The 21,963-nt window shown below is 44.0% G+C and overlaps 1 protein-coding gene across 1 annotated transcript in view; it reads right to left on the bottom strand.

Annotated features, from left to right (window-relative positions):
- Positions 1 to 337: 337 nt before the first annotated feature.
- The window catches only part of LOC137299223 (nuclear pore membrane glycoprotein 210-like), a 123,223-nt gene continuing 101,597 nt past the window's right edge, over positions 338 to 21,963 (bottom strand). The window contains exons 31-39 of the mRNA XM_067967886.1: positions 21,449 to 21,624; positions 18,483 to 18,703; positions 16,922 to 17,058; positions 15,057 to 15,183; positions 12,690 to 12,836; positions 11,044 to 11,297; positions 5,550 to 5,760; positions 3,909 to 4,019; positions 338 to 452 (exon numbers count right to left, since the gene is read on the bottom strand). Coding sequence (XP_067823987.1) covers positions 358 to 452; positions 3,909 to 4,019; positions 5,550 to 5,760; positions 11,044 to 11,297; positions 12,690 to 12,836; positions 15,057 to 15,183; positions 16,922 to 17,058; positions 18,483 to 18,703; positions 21,449 to 21,624 — 1,479 coding nt within the window. The 3' untranslated portion in view covers positions 338 to 357. The remainder of the gene's footprint in view (positions 453 to 3,908; positions 4,020 to 5,549; positions 5,761 to 11,043; positions 11,298 to 12,689; positions 12,837 to 15,056; positions 15,184 to 16,921; positions 17,059 to 18,482; positions 18,704 to 21,448; positions 21,625 to 21,963) is intronic.

The raw sequence follows: 21,963 nt of genomic DNA, 5'->3' as shown, positions 1-21,963 counted from the left end.
ATTATGACAGGGACTTTCTCCAATGTCGGAGGAAGTTCTATACAGTACCACAATATGAAAACTGCATGGCTGGTCGGTTCAAGTGGGCATCTGTTAGATGCAATCCTGTAAAGTGGGATATAATACAGTGGCAGCTGTGGTATAGGATAGCACTAACTGAACCTGTGTATTATTTACAGGTGGTTTTGGTACTGCTTTACACTGCACCAGACCAATGCTAGGCATAAAACTACAGTTGTACACTACGCATGTCACAAGCACCAAAACGCCCTCATGCTCCGCAAACTCCACAGTGAGAATAACTACATTTGATTATTAATGTGACCAAAGACCAAGGAGTAAACAGCATCACTGTGGTTATTGCAGAAACTTTCTACATTTACCTGCCTGCGGTGTTGCAGAAACGTAAATTACAGGGATAGTCTGTATCCTTGTCAAGAAGGCATTATAAGCTACAAGACAAAAATAAGTTATAGTTATCAATTTTTTTTTACAACTCCAGCCTATTAATTTCTTCTTCTTGTCCCCATTTTTAATACCTTAGATTCCAGCAATTGAAAAACTTTTATTTTGTAAAATTCTGTATTTTTGGATAAAAATAATTGAAACCCATAATAATACAGTATAACTAATCGTTTGGTTTTCATTCTGAGGAATTCCTAATGTCAACACATGGAATTTAAATTTCAAGAGAATTATAAGAACCCACATAGGTGAGGATTCTGGATGGTTAAGGCATTTCTAGAATTTTACATGTTGGCTGCTCAGACACTCTAGGATCTACAGGATTGAACTATGTCTTCTTTTCTCATTTTAGGCCTTCCCATACTATGCATCATTTGTCCAAAGACAGGACATATATGTAGTCTGCTCCCAGGCCTTTGGTAATGCTGCTCTTGATACATTTCACAGGAAGTGTGTAAGAGTGGCCGGGGAGATGCATCCGTATGATTTTTCCTTTCTCTTTGTGGGAAGCATTTGACTTACACTTGGCACCTCTCGCTGATGGCCAAGATCTGGAACTTACCATGAGATAATCACTGCTGTTACACTGTAAGCTCACCTCTCCCCTCCCTTTGGCATCTAACTTGGCTCTACTTTCTGTTTCTCCACCTCCACTGCCTCTACCCCAGCTACATATTTCTTCATACATTGAGCTCTGATCCTCCTCTACTTCCTTCCCACACTTGTAACTTTGCTTTACATTCCTCTTTGCAAACAATCTCTAACAATGCTCTGCTTTCTCCTTTGTCCCTCCTGACCGTTAACCCTTCCCTATTTTCCCTCCTCCCAACTGTAATTCTGGTCTACCTTTCCCCTCTTTCCACTGTAATCCCAGTCTATCTTCCCTCTCTTTCCAACTGTAATCCCCGTCTACCTTCCCCCTCTCCTTCACCCCTATGGGATCCAGCATTGCCACCGTCCCTCAGCACTGATCCAGTTATCCCCACCCTGTAACCTCTTACACTGTATGACCACCTTGGCAGAGAAGGGGTATTAGGGCATTTCAACATGGCATCTGGAAAAGAAAGTCCTGTCTCACCAACTTGGTTGAATATTTTTTTTTGAGTAGTTACTGGTTTGGTAGATATCAGTAGCCCCATCAACACTGTCTATTTTGATTTTCAAAAGGCCTATGACAAGGTGCTGCACAAAAGGTTACTAAATAAGCTAGAATCCTGTGGGATTAGTGGGCAGATTTTGCATTAGATAAGAAACTGGTTACAATCTCAGAGAGTAGGTAGTTATTAACGGTAAAACAAAAGCAAAATACTGTAGATGCTGAAAATCTGAAATAAAAACAAAAAACACTGGAAGCAGCAGGTCAGGCAGCATCTGTGGAGAGTGAAACAGAGTTAACCTTTCAGGTTGATGACCTTTCATCAGAACTCATATAACGGTAGGTTTTGCATGGCACTAGTGGAGTCCAGCAAGGATCGGTGTTAAGACTGCTGCTCTTCACCTTTATTAATGATTTGGATTGAAGACCTCAGAGGAATTGTCTGCAAGTTCGTAAGAACATAAGAAATAGGAGCAGGAGTAGGCCATACGGCCCCTCGAGCCTGCTCCGCCATTCACTAAGATCATGGCTGATCTTCAACCTCAACTCCACTTTCCTGCCCAATCCCCATATCCCTTGATTCCCCTAGTGTCCAAAAATCCATCTAGCTCAGCTTTGAACATATTCAATGACTCAGCATCCACAGCCCTTTGGGGTAGATTCCAAAGGTTCACAACCCTGTGTGAAGAAATTCCTCCTCATCTCAGTGTTAAATGGCCGACCCCTTATCATGAGACTACGTCCCCTAATTCTAGACTCTCCAGCCAGGGGAAACAACAACAAGTTCGTAGATGATACAAAGATATGTGTGGATATAAGGACCGTAGATCCTTCTATCTCTCTCCAAGTTATAGAGGCTCTGTCTCTCTAATCTCATCCCCAGTTCAATTTGGCACTCTCCTGGCTTAGTTTGTACCAGGAATCTCCTCCCCTGCCACCTCATTTTGGCACTTTTCCCCTTCAGTTTGTGCTGGCACCTTTAAACTCTCCATCAGTTCATGTTGGCACCTTTCAACACCCCCTTAGTTCACACAGTGACCTTTCACTCCTCATCTTTCTCATTTCATGCTGGGACCATTCACCCTGACCGTCCTCAGTTCATGCCGGCAACATTTACCCCTCCCCATCACTGCTACAACTCTCCTTCCTCTCCACTCTCAGAGCCACTCCCACTACTCCGAGGATGAAACACTACTGTGGGCAAGAGTTCTCATAATAGTTTTGTGATTGGAATTTCTGATCTTTCAAAACAACAGCAGTGTTTCATTCCCAGAACAGCAGGAGTCACGGTGAGGGACAGAGAGGGGAGTGGAGCTAATTTTCACACCTCAAAACAGTTAAGAGTGTACATACACTGTTTATGCTTGGCGACACCCATGTTCTTTCCCTAAACGGAGGATCAGAAAACTAGGTGGTGAGTTTACTCAAACCATTCGTGGATATCTTCTGCTTTCTGGCTCAAAAGCAGCGGTGGTTGGACTTGTGGTCTACTGACTCTTTATTCCTGGGACCTGGGTATAAATCCAGGTCAGATTGATAAGATGAAAATGTCTACCAGCTAAATGGATCCAATGTGATTTGACCTTGGCCAAAATCACCTCAGTTCTCAGGGGCAGAGAGCCACAACACAAAACTGACCTCAATTCAGTAATCTCAACCGAAGAGGTTATAAGGATGGGTGGTATGGGAAGTGGAAAAATTTACACTGATGTATTGGGGAAGGGAGTGCCTTTCTGAGGCTAGGGGTTGAAGAAGAATAGAGGGATCTTTACTATCCACCTGACCTGTGCTACATCTGACAGCTGCAGCCATTATTTGGAATCATCCAAATGAAGCAACTTCTTCAGAACATCAAGTAATGCAACTTCAATAAAGAAATTATTTTGTGTATTCAATGATAATGTAGCATTGCAGATCTGTCATCTGGTGATGTTTCATTAATCCAGGCTCTTCTGACTGCACTTTTGTGAACTGTGGGCAGATTTTTGTGCAGTACATTGATGTAAATGTCAACAGTGATCACAATAGAGCAGCTGCCGTTTTGAGTGTGGTATCGGTGACCAGCAGCGACAAACAGCAATTTATAAGATTAAAAAGCACAATGTTACATTATGTCATCTGCAACAATTGTAAGCGCCCCCTTTTCAGTTTGTGAAAGCAATGTGCGAAGATCAAATGCTTTGTGCTACCCCGTACTGTGTGGGAGTGAAAATTGGAGCCTGTCACTCCTATATTCTAATGTCCAGCTGTACAGCAATACTGCTGGAGGGGTGAGAAGAAATCTCTAATCTTGGCATATGATATAGTAAGAGAAAATAACAAAGGCTACTACTTATTAGATATTTACCAATAAAGATGATGGCAGTTGTAGCCAGGACTGCAAACAATGTGAACATCAGCACCTGGTAGGATTCCACTAGCTGGTCAAAGAAAGTCGATTCCTCAAAAGGTAAATCTCCTGTAATATAAAAATATATATATTTTTACAAGTTTCCCATTGCAATTAGGCAGAGGTTGTTAAACTGATCTATCCAAGATTGTAAATAATAATCTACATTTGGTTAAAGCACATTCTGGTGATGGAAATGGGATAAACTTGACAAACAGAAGTTTCAAGGGAGTTTTTAAACCTTTTTAAAAATGAAGTTGACTGACAACTTTGTCTCAATCAAAAATTACATACACATTAAATAACATTCTAACCTATTCTCATTTAAACCTGGATCATCTGGAAAAGTACTTTATGTTACCCTTTAGAGCAAAATGTTTGAGTTTTACCACCTGGACCACTTTTCAAATTCAACCAGTTAAGAATTTTGATCAGTGTCAACAGCCCTTTAATTAAAAAAAATATATTTGTTGAAACAATAAATGCTGATGGAAACATTGGGGGATAGCTTTGGAGGAGTTCCTGAGCCCAACATGTATGGAAGAACTGAATTAACATATACACAGCTGATGCTGAAACAGGTAACACTGGTATCCAATGATGTTATTTCAACATTCCTGCACAATATCCAAGCCAACCCTCCTTCTGACCACCCCACTATGAAAGAAGCATCATGACTCACTGTTAAAGTGAGAACACAAAAAAAAAGTTTTTATAAAATGAAATAAATGCTAAAATTAAAAGTAATTGGGTAGATTTTCCTCTCCGGCACTGCACCTGGGAGGAGACAACTGCCCTGTTTTTATTCCCCCGGTGCCATTTGCATGGCCTGGGGGAACTCCAAGTGCAAGCCTATCCCCTGGCTGGGCTGAACGCCTACAAATCAGGTAGGAAATCCCGATACAGATGCAGGCCTCTTAGGCTTTCAGCTGGCCTCTGGATCGCTGAGATCAGGGCCTTCTGGCTGCTAGTGGAAAGCTTCTAATTTTGCTTGGTTTGGTGAGAGGCGGGGTGGGGGGAGGCCATAAATTTTTTTTTGCCTGCCTCGATTGCATTCAGCCTACCCCTGGGACTTCCACAGATTCTCCAGTCTGTGGTAGTTCGGGGTTAGGCCCCAGATTTAACTTTCAGCAGGCTCCCTCCGATGGTTCACGTAGCTGGGGGCAGACCCACTTACCCAATAAGGCAAAGCCCCAGGAAATCACGGGGCAGTGCAATGGAGGGGCACACAGAAACCTGACTAACAGCCTCTGCCCCATTTTCCTCTTCTTTGCCCCTGGGGAACCTGAAATCCCCAGGCGTAGAGCAAAGGAAAATCTACCGTAATATCTTTATGATACACCACTTAGTCTACTTTCATTGATCGAATTTTAAGTCTTTAGAGATGGTTTCGATGCTACAGAGAATCACAAGAAACCACAGTTTCTATAAAGTTGAAATAATATGATTGGATACTCTAATGAGTCTCAATAACTTCAGTTCTAAGATTGAAAGTATGAATTGGATACGTTCATTAAAAGGAAAATTGTACTTAAAAAAAAACTCAATAAAGATGGTTGAAGGAAAAAGTAATATTGCACCATTAGTGCTAAATCTTGCCTCCTGTACCACCATTGGCTCCACTCCGCAGAACTGTGACTGTCACATGCATCACCTGTCTTGTCAATGAGCTGGATACACTGATATTGGTGCATGATAACCCCTGCTGAAGAAGGCTCAGATTGGCAGTACTTAGTGAGTAAACAATCTTGGGCACTGAATATAATTGGATAGGCTGACTCACCACAATGGCAGGTGATTGAGATCGTACCTAAGAATTGAATTATATAAGGTAATATAAATGCTTTTGTACATTTAAAATAAATCACAATTTCAATTAAAACAAAACTAGAGCTCACCAGGAGGTCTGATATAACATTGTCCAGTTAGATTTCATTGATCCCGATTGCTCAGTGAGTTTATGTGGTGAGTAACTACGCTTTACAGACCAAAAAGGTCCCAAGTTCAATCTCCTGTCTGTGCAAAGTTAGCTGATCTCAGAGTAGCAGGAGAGGCAATACAATTGGCCTCAGTGCCACGGAGTTCCTGCTTCTGATCATTAAACAGCGATTCTTGCTGAAAATGTGTGCGTGTGGACATCACATGAAGACAGGATCAAGCACAGCTGTGAGGTCTCAAAGTCGAATAGCCTGCCAACACTCACACATGAATAACGTCCACTTGTGTTAGGTATTGGAGGGCGACCAATGCTTGTGAAACTATACCCCAGCAAGGAATAAATGTTTTCATGAAAGAAGGCGAGGGGACAAAACTGGTGAGAAAAGACAAGGGGGAAAAAGACTTTATCTAAATTTAGATTAAAATTTTTTAACGATAGGCAGGTGTATTCCAAAACCTGGTCAGTTCTACTCCACAGTTACAAATTGTTTTCAATGCACAAAGATTCTGGAACATCAGTAAAATTCCTCAGGATTTTAACCTCAAAAAATCCTAATACCACCCCAATTGGGAGTATACTTTGAAACAATTATCTAGCTACCAATTACCTTTAATATGGAAACAAATATTTGCATGCAATTTAACACACAGCTCATGGGCTGAGAATTTACTTGGAGCTGTTCTCACTTCGTTGCCGTAACTTCACTAGAAGTGTGGTGGAAACACAGGGCCCGATATTAGGAGGGAGGCGGGTTGGCAGAGGGGGGTCGACTGGGCGCGTAGGTAACATGCCCAGTGAAATCGGTGGGTTTGGCACGCGATCGTAAGTAAATTGAAGCCACTTACCTTGGCTTCCGGGTTTTGCGCTGGAAAGCGGGCGGACTGCGCACCCGCATCATAGGCTGTCAGCTGGAGGCGCCCTATTTAAAGGGGCAGTCCTCCACTGACTGATGCTGCAGAAAATAGGCAAAATTACAGCATGAAGCAGACCGGGGGAAGGCTGCTCCCAGGTTTAATGATGCCTCACCCCAGGTCATACTGGATGGGGTGAGGAGGAGGAGGAGGAGGGGGGAGATCTTCCACCCGGTGGACGGGAGGAACTGGCCTGCCTCTGCCACCATGAAGGCCTGGCTCGAGGTGGCAGAGGAGGTCACCAGCACCACCAACATATCACGCACCTGCATACAGTGCAGGAGGCGCTTCAATGACCTAAGTAGGTTAGACGAAGTGAGTACTCTTACTCATTCCCCTACACTCCGTCTGCCACATCACCGCCCCCACTCCACATCTCCTTCTGCACTGCCAACACTACTCTATCACATCACTCTTCACACCCACTGAACCCTCATCCTCATCTTACCTGCACTTACTCACCTCGCCAGTACTCATCGCACCACTACCACTCAACTCAATCCTCATACAATCTCATGGCTCTGTCTCATACTCACCCTCTCATGCATCTCTTTGACGGTCAGCCTCACCCAATCTGCCACTACCTGTGCTGCAGCCACAAGGCATGCATCACGTACATGTAGTAGGAAGCGTAAGTCAAACGTGTCGTGAGCATGAAGGGGGTGCACAAGGGTGTTTGAGGGTTTGTCATGGTTTTTACTTATATTTGATTTCTGATCAACTCACATTACATATCATATGGTCACCACTACTGCCATTCTTGACTGGCTTGTGCAATGAGGCCCTTTCATGAGGTTCTCCATGAACACCCTTGATGCCACCCTACAGTGGGTGTATGTGTAGTTGCACGACTACTTTGTGCAGGTGCCTGTTGCGTAGCACTGGTTTGTGTAGCTCCATGTGGCGGAGGTTGACTGCATGCCTGGCGAGTGATGAATGCAGCTATGGAACCCCCCCCCCCCGCCATCCTGATGGTGAGAGTGTGAGGGGGTCCGCAAAGTAGGTACATGTATTTGGACAGCAGAGTTTAGGGTATGATGTAATAATTTTGAGTGTGGAAACAATGGTGTGGCAGGCAAAGCTTTGTCTGAGGTGACAGAGTGCCCTGCTGCAATGAATGAGGTACTCCCCCCAACTATCAAGGAATCCTCTGCATCTCCCAATGGCTGCTGACTGAAACACGTCTGCAACAACAGGGAGTGTTTCCCACATGGGAAACATGCTGAGCAGAGTCCAAGATCATGGGCCCGATATTAGGAGGGCGGCGGGTTCTCAGCGGGCGGTCGACTGGGCGCGTGGGTAATGCGCCCGGTGAAATCAGTGTGCTCCGCACGGAATTGCAGGCTAATTGGAGCCACTTACCTGTGCTTCCGGGTTTCGCGCTGGAAAGCTGCGCAGCGGGTGGACTGCGCATGCGCAGCAAAGCCTGTCAGCTGGAGGAGCCCTATTTAAAGGGGCAATCCACCAATGCTCCTCCTGCAGCAAACAACCAATTCTGAACCAGGGAGCAGGCCAGAGGAAAGGCTGCCCCAAGATTTTCCGACTCCTCATTCCAGGTGCTGCTGGATGGGGTGAGGAGGAGGAGGGAAATCCTTTTCCCATCTGATGGGAGGAAGCGCCCTCTCCACCATGAAGAAGGCCTGGCTGGAGGTGGCCGAGGAGGTCACCAGCAGCGGCAATGTGCCACGAACCTGGGTCCAGTGCAGTAACAGATTTAATGACCTAACCAGGTCAGCCAAAGTGAGTATACTTACACATTCTCCCACACTCTGTCTTCCACATCACCTCCACCAGCACACAACTCCTTTTGCACTGCCACCACAACGCTCCTCACATCCACTCAACTATCATCCTCACCTTGCCTGCACATCCTCACTGCCCCTGTCCCCATTTGAACACTACCACGCAACCCAATCCTCATACAGTATCATGGCTATGTTGCATACGCACCCTCCCATGCATCTCCCTCACACTCAACCCCACCCACACCAATTCATGCAGCGGGTCATCATGCAACCATCACTCAATCACGCCTCTGTGTTTTGCCTTGATAGGAGAAGAGGTGCCTGAACGCCCGGGATAGGGCAAGGACCGGAGGGGGCCCACAACACCAGGTGGCACTAACAGATGCAGAGCAGCAGGCACTGGAGTGCCTGTCCATGGCGGATGCCGAGGCTGGGATTGCACAAGCGGCCGGTGACAGAAAGCTAACACTCAGCACTCATGATAGCGAATGATCTTAGCATCACTTGGCATCTGCAGCACCTCAACATCTGTCCACATGCCTAATATTGCTTTCTGTTCTCTTGCAGGCCCATTTGCGAGCGCCGTGACCGTGGATGGCGATTCCTCAGAGGACCTGCTGGCCTCTGAGGTTCCATCGTCACATTTGAGCCAGCCATCCACCAGCGCAGATACACACACCTCGGTGGGTCCCCGTTCTCACTTAGTTGGGCTTGCACATGGTGAGTCACCAAGCACGTGAGCACGAGCAGACCCTGGTGGCAGGGGCAGCCATGGAGAGTCCGCGTCGGTGGGAGCACTCTTCTCCAGGCTCTGCTCAGCTGGACCCAGATGCTGAACCCTGGGGGCCAGCTGTGAAAAGGAGAGTCATCGAGGGTCAGCAGCACATTGCTGAGGTGTTGGAACAGGTGCCACGCACACTCTCCACTATCGCGCAGAGGATGGAGGAGTCCAACTCCTGCATGAAGGGAATGGCGGCAAAGGTATAGGAGGGTATCTCCGAGATAGTGTCGCAGGGACATGAAGGCATCTCTGAGATAGTGTCGCGGGTAGGTGCGGGAATGACTGCGATGGAGGAAAGGCTAGCCTCCATCGAGCGTCAAGCACGGCTCAACAATGAGTCCATTCAGGCTCTGACAACGGCCGTTCGGATTCAGGGTGAGCAACATTCTGCTGCCTTAAACAGGCTGACAGATACTTTACAAGTGGCCTTCCAAGGCGTCACACAAGCCCTCCAAACTGCCGTCCAGCAGGGTGGAAGGAGTGATGTGGGCCTGGGCCAGGAGGAAGCTGAGCCTTGGTCTGTAGACCCTGTGGCGAGGGTAGTGCCTTCTGTGACACATCTCTCTCTGCGGTTGCCCTCCCTCCTGCTGTGCAGGTGGATGTGTCACAGCACTGTGTTGTGGAGCTCCATGTGTCAGAGGTGGACGGTGTGGCTGGTGATGCTGTTCATCCTCCGAGGAGGTCATGACTGCAGCCAGGGCGGCCCCCATCCGGAAGATGTACCTTTGAGGGGGTCCGCAAGGTAGGTAAATGTGTCTGCACACCCTTCATTTTATTGTTAGGAGGAGGGTGGTGGAGACCAAACTTTGTCCCAAGTGACAGAGTGGTCTCCTGCAATGAGTGAGGGTCTCCTACCCCACACAGCTATCAAATGGACCTTTGCAGCTGCCACAGGCTGATGGCTGCAACACATCCATTTGAACTGGGAGTGTTTCCCCCAGTACGGGAAACAGTCTCAGTTCATTTCAAAATCCCACCCCTCCTAAAATATCAGGTCAATCAGGTCTGTAAACGACCTGAAGTACCCGTTTAAGTACTTTAAGTGGCACCCTGCCGGCTTTAATTGCCGGCGGGAGTCCCACATGCGAGGGCTGCGCGTGCATGTCAGCGCGTCAGTGGGGAACCTGCAAGTGGGCAGGTTGGAGCCAGGCTCCAGATCCGCCCCGGGAATCCCCGATTTTCGCAGCCCCCCGCCACGAACGCACCCGCCCGGGGGTGCGAAAATCGAGCCCCACATCCCTGCTAAAATCTCTTCCCAATGAGGTCTGTCAACGACCTCAAGTACCTCCCTAACTATCTAAACTGTCATCCCGCTGGCTTTAATTGCCGGTGGGAGTGCCGCATGCGGGGGCTGCGCGCGCAACGATTCACGTCATTGGGAAAACCGGAAGTGGGCGGGTTGGAGCCAGACTCCGGACCCGCTCCGGGATTCCCCAATTTTAGGAACCCCCCCACTACGAACGCACCCGCTTGGCCATCCTAAAATTGACCCCACTGTTTCAGCATGTAAATGGGGTTTCCGCCACAGTTCCCGGCAAGTTACAGCGGTGGGGCGGGAGCAGCTCTGAGCAAATTCCCAGCCATAGTGTCTTATAAATGTAATATATGTGGCATTGCTACATGGTACAATGCACAAAACCCAAGGCTTTGTTCAGGAAACCTCTTGCAGTCAGAAACTTCAACTCAACTGTGCTTCAACAGCCCTCTGATTGCTTACCTCCAGTTCATTCAACACTTTATCTATGCCAAAAATGGTGATGTTAACTGTTGGCTCTTTGTTACTAAGAGTCACAGCTGATTGGTTCATATAAAATCCAGGGATGAAAGGGATCTCTGTTCTTCCAACCTGTCCTGCATAATGTCCTCCCAGAACGGAAGCCTTTACAGACACATAGGTGTTTCTGCCTGTACTTAACTCTCTACGTACAGAGTCCGACAGTTCTTTTATAGCGATGGTACAGCTGTATTGACCTGAAATTTGAAAAGGATACTTTGTAAGTTTGACGAAGAAGTAAAGGACACTTGTTATAGAAATCTATGGTTGCAGATTTCAACTGTGGTAGATCTTAATTCAAAGTAGCTGATTTTTTTTTAAACGCACTGGATTTTAATTATTTAAGATTTTGTAATGTTTTGTAAATTTTCCTCAAGGCTTTTAAAACTTGAACTTTATTTTTACAGTATCTGTAAGGATTTTAAAATTGTTCGTAAAGTATTTTACCATACTTTTAAATTTTAAGGTTGCGGACTGGGCCTCAGGAATCTAATGGATCCTGGACCGCACATGTTCCTCTGCTTTGAAGAAGAGGAGGAGGCTCAGTCGGCCCATTACAGAAATGCCAAACTGAAAAGGCATGGTAGGAGGCCGTAGGCCTCTACTTGCTGGTATTCGCACCTCCCACTACGCAAACACAGGTGGGCTACTTCACCATAACCCTCGGCAATACTTTAGAAAGCGGTGCCTCCATCACAAAGCTATAACTAAGTTGTCCCAGCTGCCAGGCAACTGTGGGCACAACTCACAAGGAAGATCTTCAGCTGACTAAGATCTGAGGCCACTGTCAAATGAGTACTGCCATCACAATTCCCTTTTGACAACAAACTCAACTTAGTTACTGGCTGACCTGTAGCTGCACAACTATCAAGATTCCTATTTGGAGGTCAGTATGTTACTCCTTTGCACAGGCATTTTACCACCTTGCTCCAAATCATTCTGCACATACCCTGTCAGTAATAAAAACATTTCGCTGACAACAAATCTGACCAGCTTCCTATCGCCTTTTGTTGGATTCTCTTGGGATTGGGAGAAAAAGGCTACTCATAGCTACTGTTCTGTGGTTTCCATAACTTAAGCAGAAACCCCACAATCTTCTGTTGCATATGTCCAGAAAGTTCATTTCTAGGTAGCTCCCATCTCTGGTACAGAAGCTGTCATTGCCAATGAAGATTATTAGTGGAAGGAACCTTATCCTTTATTAAGACATCTGCTATGACACTGTCCTTGCTATATTTTATTGAATTACCAAAATTGGTACAAAATTAAGTTTTGTGTTTTATACCCTTTGACATTTTCTGATAACAATAGCACAATAAAGGATTAATATTGGGTCCATTTAGCCCAGATCCAACATTTAATATGGCTTAGCATCAAAACTTCCAGGATCCTTAGGTGTGTAAGGATACATTGAAGTCGTGTAACCAGCCTTTTCATATACAGATACTAACAGGGGCATAAATAAGTCAGTTAGTTTATTGATATCATGGAAAGCAATAAGTAGGCATATTTTAATATTTTGAGACATAGCCTGCATGAGCCAGCAAGAGAGATCACATCATTCTAGAAGAGCTATGTTACTAATTTACCTGTATCTGCCATGAATTCAGGTTCCACAGAGAAAACGGAGACAGCTAGGACTTGTAATACAATATTACTAAACCGCACAGAACAGGCAAGGTTTGATTCAGGGTTCAACTTTGACATAGCTTTCACTTGAGCAAAACTGCAGTCTCCTGGGTGAATACAAAATAAACTGATGTCACACAGTTCATATACAGTAGACTTCATGGACCCATTAATTGATCATTTATACACATTAATTAAATACATAGGTAGCCCAATAGCACTGTCAAACCTGTGTGCTGCAGCCCAGAGTTGCAGGACACATGTTCCTGTCTGTGATTCAACACAACATGAGCTCCTGATTTCAACCAGACCACAGAAGGAGGGATGGTAGTCTCATCAGGAAGAGAGAAAAGCTGGAACTGAAGTCAACATAGGCTTCAATCTGTTACACATTATGACAACTAAGTATCTGTATAACTCACTGAAGTGTTTGATTAGTATTGAAGTTTCACTGACAGTCATTCCCGATAGGAATACATGCTGTTTTGCATGGTTTCCTCTAAAATCGCTCCCTCATGGCTGTACATCTGAAGTTAGCAGAAGAACCCCCTGCTAAGTCTATAGACATGAAATGACATGCTTTCATGGAGAGGGAGAATAAGACCAAAAAATAATTATCTCTTTAAAATTCAGTCGTTTATAAACAAGTTGCAGAAAACTGCATAGGGTTTAAATGCACAAAAATACAGCTCCTATGACTGAGGAATTTGGGATGTATCAATAATTAACTATATAATAAGAAGTTTTGTGTCTGTACTGAATATTGTGACCACAATATCTGCTGTGAATGTTTATCAATTTTCTTTTAAAGTCTTCTAATCTTTTACCTTAGTTTGATGGAAGGACTCAGTACCCATGTTATTTACTTGAACAGATACAAAATACAGCCAGCCAATTGAGGAAACATTGAGGTCTTTGTCAGAATTCACTTTCTTGCATGCTATGCTTAAGCTAAGGTTCAGCTGGACAGATGGGGAAGCGCTGAAGTATTAGAGGAGGGTGTACCCAAAATTGGGGATGTTTATGAGGTCTAGCATCATATATCATGTTTCGGGATGTGTGTGTGTGTGTGTGTGGGTGGGGGTGGGGGGGTGGGGTGGGCAGTGTGAAGAGTTGTTAAAGTGACTGAAAAATGAAATGGCTAGCTTTATGGTTTGTGATATTTTTCTGAATTGATTATTTTTTGTAATATGTTTATTTTTAGGGGCATATCATGGGGTGGGTAAGAATTGTCACGTTAGCTGTATCTCTGTGAATTTCTTTTTGCTGCAATGTGATTGGGTTTGCTACCTCATTCCTGCATTTAAAAGCCTCCTAAAATTCTCTCTCTTCAGCCAGGTCTTCTCTCCCCCAATTCTTTTTCTTCCTGCCTGGCATCCATAGCTCCTCATGTAAAGTACTCTGAGACATTCTTTTACATGTGCAGCACCAGTTGTTATTGGGCAGAATGTTCTTTTGCTACAATATGATCAGGTTGGAATTACTGGGAGAGGAAGAAAGGTTTTGTGTAATATGACTAGTGACATAACAAAAAGTGGAAAATAACCAATTAGAAAGCAGAACACAGGGCTACACGCACTTAACCAGTGATGGAAAAAGAAAATTCAGAGCACAACATACTTATGGATGAGGAAGGCCATTCAACCCATCCTAATTCATCCATCCAGAACAACCATACACTCCCTGCATTGCTGCCTCAAGTTGTTTCTTAAATGATTCCATGATTTTCACCTCTACTACTCTATCCAGAAGTCCATTCCAAGTGTTGATCACCCTCTGCATGAAGAAAAACCTCCTGATATCAGTCCTAAAGTTACCTTTTACTAGTTTGAACCAATATCCTTTGTTCCACTTCCACTGTTTAATTTACAGTACTCCAGATTGACCTTTTCAATACCAATTTCGATCTTATACACTCTAAGTCCACAATAGGCATTTTACTCAATAAGCAGATACAAAACTAATTATGTACTAGTCAATCTCCATGGTATTTCACACGGGAGTCAAGGCCCAGTGCAGTCTTCTGGTGAAACAGGATTAGAGGGTGGGGAATAATTGGAACAGGGTACGCAGACATAATTCAGACCTCATTTTAAAGTCACGTATTTGTCATTACTTTTTTTCTATTGTAAGTTCCTATGTCCATATTTATAATGGAAAATTCCTAGATAAAGTTGTCACACTGTAATGACACCCTTCTGTCAGTGGAGGAAACCTCTACGGATGGGAAAGTGTAATTACAGTTCCAGTGGAAACAGCCCCAGTATCTTCAGTCTCTCCTCACAACTGTAGTTTCCCATCTGTATTTAGAAACAATGAGCACTCACCCCTCAGACTGCTATCTTTGTTCATAGTAGTCACAAGAAATCTGTACACATTAGAACTAGGAAGACCTATTAGGTGTGTGAAACCATGAAAGGAAACAGTGGCCTTTCCAACACCAACAACTGTGATCTAAAATAGAAATGGGAGAATTACTGCATATTGCAACATATCCAAGCCATAAATCTCAAAGGCTGCTGTGGAAATACTGCATGTACAATATGGTAAAAATAACTAAGGTTCGGTGCATGTAAATTTTTGTGCGTTTCTGTTACAATGGTCATTATACTACTTCGACAACTGGAAGCATAAGAGGCAAGGTGAACTTTTTTTTTTATTCGTTCATGGGATGTGGGATTCGCTGGCGAGGCCGGCATTTATTGCCCATCCCTAATTGCCCTTGAGAAGGTGGTGGTGAGCCGCCTTCTTGAACCGCTGCAGTCCGTGTGGTGAATGTTCTCCCACAGTGCTGTTAGGAAGGGAGTTCCAGGATTTTGACCCAGCGACGATGAAGGAACGGCGATATATTTCCAAGTCGGGATGGTGTGTGACTCGGAGGGGAACGTGCAGGTGGTGTTGTTCCCATGTGCCTGCTGCCCTTGTCCTTCTAGGTGGTAGAAGTCGCGGGTTTGGGAGGTGCTGTCAAAGAAGCCTTGGCAAGTTGCTGCAGTGCATCCTGTGGATGGTACACACTGCAGCCACTGTGCGCCGGTGGTGAAGGGAGTGAATGTTTAGGGTGCTGGATGGAGTGCCAATCAAGCGGGCTGCTTTGTCCTGGATGGTGTCGAGCTTCTTGAGTATTGTTGGAGCTGCACTCATCCAGGCAAGTGGACAGTATTCCATCACACTCCTGACTTGTGCCTAGTAGATGGTGGAAAGGCTTTGGGGAGTCAGGAGGTGAGTCATTCGCCGCAGAATACCCAGCCTCTTACCTGCTCTTGTAGCCACAGTATTTATATGGCTGGTCCAGTTAAGTTTCTGGTCAATGGTGACCCCCAGGATGTTGATGGTAGGGGATTCGGCGATGGTAATGGGGAGGTGTTTAGACTCTCTCTTGTTGGAGATGGTCATTGCCTGGCACTTGTCTGGTGCGAATGTTACTTGCCACTTATGAGCCCAAGCCTGGATGTTGTCCAGGTCTTGCTGCATGCGGGCTCGGACTGCTTCATTATTTGAGGGGTTGCGAATGGAACTGAACACTGTGCAATCATCAGCGAACATCCCCATTCCTGACCTTATGATGGAGGGAAGGTCATTGATGAAGCAGCTGAAGATGGTTGGGCCAAGGACACTGCCCTGAGGAACTCCTGCAGCAATGCCCTGGGGCTGTGATGATTGGCCTCCAACAACCACTACCATCTTCCTTTGTGCTAGGTATGACTCCAGCCACTGGAGAGTTGTCCCCCTGATTCCCATTGATTTCAATTTTACTAGGGCTCCTTGGTGCCACACTTGGTCAAATGCTGCCTTGATGTCAAGGGCAGTCACTCTCACCTCACCTCTGGAATTCAGCTCTTTTGTCCATGTTTGGACCAAGGCTGTAATGAGGTCTGGAGCCGAGTGGTCCTGGCGGAACCAAACTGGACATCGGTGAGCAGGTTATTGCTCCTAAATTATTTATAAGGTGAAACTAAATAAACAACCTAGGAGTGGTGGGAGAAGGAAAAAGATCTCCATGCCCATAATGCCACGTTGTTTATTTTTTTGGTAAATCTCACTCAGTGGGCATAATTCTTTGTGCATAACTTATTTGTATAAAGAAAACATGAAAAGGGTAAATGGTTTTGCTGTAGTATATTGCATTAGCTTCCACTGAATTATGTATCATATCAACCATGATTATATAAAAATTAAATGATGGAAGTCTTACCTCTCTATAGGTTCTCACAATTCCTGGAATCTCATAATAGACTGTGGTTGATCCTGTGCCCCTGGTAACTCCCAATCCTGTGGCAGAATCGATCTGTAGAATTTCACTTGATAACAAATACCAGTTCCCAGGCTCACCTAAACAAATGCTTCAGTTTTCATTTCTATAGAAATAACTTTACAAAGATTCAGCAAATAAAGTAAGATGCTCACATAACATTTTGAAAGACCACTGGAGCACTTCTTCAGAACATATCAGATATAAAAACAATTTCATGCGTATGTAATATTCAGCATTTGTTAAATATAATTATAACCAAGAGAAATTTAATGGAAAATCTTTCTTTTGAAATTAAAATCTTTCAGCGTGTCAAGATTAGAAACAGGAAATATTTGAAAAAAATGTAAAGTTTTACAACTGCAATATAGAGTAATGCGGTGAATGAGACTGGGTGGTATGGCGGGCTAAGACGCTACCTCTTGGACCACCTGGGATGAAAGTTTTCTTTCTCTAACAGGGTCATAAATAAATTGAATTTAAGCAATTTCAATGCAGCGCCCACTAGACAAGAGGCAACATCATAAAACTATTCAAAGAGCAGGAAAATGGCATTAGAGTGGCTAGCTCTGATATGGAGTAGCCGAGGCACAAGCACGATGGACCAGATGGCCTCTGTCTTTGCTGAAATTCCTATGATTCTAAGATAATTCAAAAGTAATTGAGTAATCCTCCTCATAATGTGTGAAAGCAGGTAATGAGATTCATACTACCAAACCCACTTCTGCTTATAGCCCACATACAATAGGTGCTATCGTGGACTCTATCCCACTTATTTAATTTAGGTATCAACCTTGGCTCAGTGATAGTGCCCTTGCTTCCGAGAAGGTTGTGGCTTCAAGCCCCCTCCAGTAACTTGAGCACATAATCTAGGCTGACGTGCTAGTGCAGTATTGAAGGAAATTGGTAGCCAACGGAAGCTACACGTTCAGGGAAGTATGGGGGCTTTCCTGCCAGTTAATGCCGCATTGTGCTGTGTGAACTCAGCATGTGACGATTGAGGTGCTGGGACGATCGAAAATCTACAACAGGTCCTGCAAGCACAGGACCCTAATTTACATAAATTATTCCTCACATTCAATGTTGCCAGAAAAACAGGTGCTGTGCGGCCGAATGTATAAATCCATATTATCATTAATGTGAACGTATTTCAAGTGGCTGACATTAGAAGACCTTGATTTTCTCCATCAATAAGGCAGCAACATTAATAGCAGCCATAGCCAAACCTTCAGGTCCACAAAATTTAAAAAGGACAAACTAGTGTATAGGAAATGTCAGCGCAAATTGACCAAGTTGCGTGAGCTTCAAAGGTTGTATTGTCAGGGCTTGGGGGCTGCATGTGACCTTAGGGCCATCGGTTAGACAGCTGTGACTAAAATCAAGTGCAGCAGAAAAATACTTTTTTGTTAATGAAATGTTTCTAGCAAACCATGCAGCTCTGCTATTTTAAGCCCTTAAAGCTGATGAAGGTAAACTCTGTGGTGTCTTTTGTCACATGACTAACCTTCCGCGTTCAGCAGTACGCTGGTGAAACATATTACATCACTCAGTATCACATGCTCTGATATGTTAGGCCATATCGCATATTGGATTGGTATTGGGATATAGTCTGCAATGCCAGGATGCTTGTTGTCCCAAACTGCCAGTAGGGTCAATCCTATATTGGCTGCCTGAGCCACGTAAGTGTTATTCCTGGTGCCAGGTCCAATCAGCAGCAGATCATCCCTAAATTGGTTTTTAAAAATCCATTAACTTTTTAGGCAATGAAAATACAATAGACTTTTCTTGTGTCACTCCAAAAATTATGTTCCTGTCACATTATTTTTTCAGTAATCATTCTTAAAATGTAATGAAAGTTGTACACAGGAATGTTAACTATGGAACTAGGTATGGCATTTTAACCTTTGGAAAACAATTTGGTAATAATAACAACTCAGTACACTGGGGGGCTTTGAGCTCAGCAATATATTATTTTGTTGAACCGTAATCCTTTCTGCTAGCTGCAAGGGTAGTATGTAAACTGAGTTAAAACAGTTGATATGAATTCATCTCACAAAAGGAATCACAATTTGTCACAAGCTGGCACTTATATCTTTGTTCTCAGAATTTGCATGTTACTTTTACACTCAGAACAACACAAATGTGACAGCAAAACCCCATTAAAAAGTGCCAAATTTTTAAAAAAATGATCAAGGAAAGAAATTTGAAGTTTGGGGAATGGAACATTATCGACTTCGGGCATCGATGGGCTGAAAATCAACGGCCCTTCCAGTGCACGCCTGCCATAACTCCAGTGGAAGGGCTCCAAATTAGGCTGGGATGCAGACATATCACATCAGGCCATTGATGTGGAGAGGAAGGCCCATTTTCTTTTTAAGAAAGAAACTTTTAGGCAGTCTCCTTACAAAGGCGGCAACAGGAGCAGCATGATGTTTCCAGGGGACATTCAGCATCCTCCACCACCGTGGCCTGGTGGTCTTCAGCTGCACTTTCCGGTCTACCCAGTGTGTTGGGTGCTCAAGATGCACCCCATTGGTGCAAGAACCCGCTTTTCAAATGCAAATTAAGGAATCTCCCTGACCCCAGAAAGTCTGCCAGAGTCAGCAGTAGATGTTCCCGGCAGGCATAATCCATGAGGTTAAGATTTTTGGTCTCCGAGTATCAGCATCAAGGACTCTCTGGTGAAGCCGTTACAAATTCAGGTCTGCCATAGGTACCTTCTTAGGTTCAGCTGCATCAGTCGATCCCGTAAGTGGTCTGAGCATCTAACTTTTATGGGAGTTGACTCACATATCCAATATCTACTTGTACAATAGTGCGATCCAGGCTTGTGACAATTGTAACATTTTACGACATGAAGTAGATATTGCGTCTTTCGCACAATAAGGTGAACATAAAGAACAGTAATTATGACTGGACTCACTTAATTCAATCAGTACAACTTACTTTTGCATAACAATAAATTACACGTCATGCTTCCCCACATCGGTGGGTTGTTTTACTGGACTAGTTAAGCATACACTTAATCATATAGTACTTACAATCACACCTGATGATTGTGGAATTCAATGAGGTACAGTTTTGAGCTTAGTATTCAGGTTGATCAAACCCAGTGAATCTAATTCTCATTACAGTCTGCCACTTTTTATACTTTTCTCTTACCCCTATTAAGTAACTATTAGCATGTTTCTACATATATAGTTACAAGGCTAAAAGAGAATTTTTAATAGAACCTTGGTGATCTACCTAAGGGAAAAAGCTTAAACTATCTACTTCTCGCAGTCAAGTCCAAGAATTGAAGAAGTAAATGCCTCGGAAACAGCAAACTCAATGCTGGAGTTGGGGAAATTGAACTGATGTGGAATCACAATATCTGCCTTTATAAGGAGAGGGAACAACAGGTTATGGAGCCATTAATGTAATGCTTGCTGCCCAGTGCATTGACCCACAAATGGAAAGCCACTCTTCCATTTCTGCTGTGCTCAACATTACAGCATTCCACCTCACTATGGGGCTCCATGTGCATTGTGTGCTAAGCTCCAGGAATGCCAATAGAATACTTAAATGATCTAAACCGTGCATTATCAGGTGATGTAATCTCCTTTGGGCACAAGCTCACATAAATCGACACTGGTACAGAAGATGTTGTGGTGGTGTTTTTGCATGTCGAGCGCATGTTCTTCAGGAACTAATTAGGAGAAGGCATACTGGTGTATGGAGAATGTGGAATGAAGAAGAATGTTAATTCCTCATCCTTGAATGGTCTCCTTATCTAAGGAAGGATATACTTGCCTTAGAGGTGGAACAACAAAGGTTCACTAGATTAATTCCTGGGATGAGAGGGTTGTCCTATGAAGAGAGGTTGAGTAGAATGGGCTTATACTCACTGGAATTTAGAAGAATGAGAGGCGATCGTATTGAAACATATAAGATTATGAAGTGGCTTGACAGGGTAGATGCTGAGAGTTTGTTTCCCCTGGCTAGAGAATCTATAACTAAGAGGCATAATCGCAAGATACGGGGTCGGCCATTCAAGACTGAGGTGAGGAGGAATTTCTTCACACAGAGGGTTGTGAATCTTTGGAATTCCACACCCCAGAGGGATGTGGATGCTGAGTCATTGAATATATTCAAGGCTGAGATGGATAGATTTTTGGACTCTAGAGGAATCAAGGGATGTGGGGATCGGGCGGGAAAGTGGATTTGAGGTTGAAGATCAGCCATGATCTGATTGAATGGCGGAGTAGGCTTGAGGAGCCGTATGGCCTACTCCTGCTCCTATTTCTTGTGTTCTTATGTCGTTAACAAATGACCATCCTCTACCTGGCACTAACCAATATGATAATCACCAGATTTCCCATATGTAACATGAATACAGTATATGCAAGACAATTTTGTATCAAAACGGGTTCCTTTCACCTTTCCTTCAAGATAATATTATCAGTGCATATATTCAAAAGTATTGCTCACCTGTTAAGGGCTAAATATAATTCCGTGTTGTGTGCATGGAACTGGTCTCCACTGAGGTCATAAAAGTTAACTGTAAAAGTCAATGTCATTCCAAGAGGAAGGGCAGCCAGCTCTTCATTTTTGGCTATATATAACATCGGACTGGTGACAATACTGAGGTATGCCACTGGAGCCACCTAATATCAATGTAACAATTAATATCTACGTTGACTGAATATTAGTAAGCACTTAAGACTACTGTTAGCCTAGATCAATGACGGTTAAAAACAAGTACAGCAAATTTTCCACCACTTTCAAGTTGTGTATTTTTGATAGGTGTGCAGAGACTACCAGAAGAATTTACAGATAGTTTATTTGTTATAGTATGTTATAAATTTTGTTTAATAATTGTAGAAGACCCATAAACAATTGCCATTGCCAATTTTTCCTTCTATTGCTGGAAGATGTGTCTACTCCTGCAATAATCTTTACGGCTGTGCAGAGATACTAGATTTATCAAGAAACCATTAATGCTT

The sequence above is a fragment of the Heptranchias perlo genome, chromosome 28, assembly GCF_035084215.1.
Source record: "Heptranchias perlo isolate sHepPer1 chromosome 28, sHepPer1.hap1, whole genome shotgun sequence".
Lineage (NCBI taxonomy): Eukaryota > Metazoa > Chordata > Chondrichthyes > Hexanchiformes > Hexanchidae > Heptranchias > Heptranchias perlo.
Note: the sequence above shows the minus strand (reverse complement) of the source record. Positions and strands in the feature narration are given on the sequence as shown.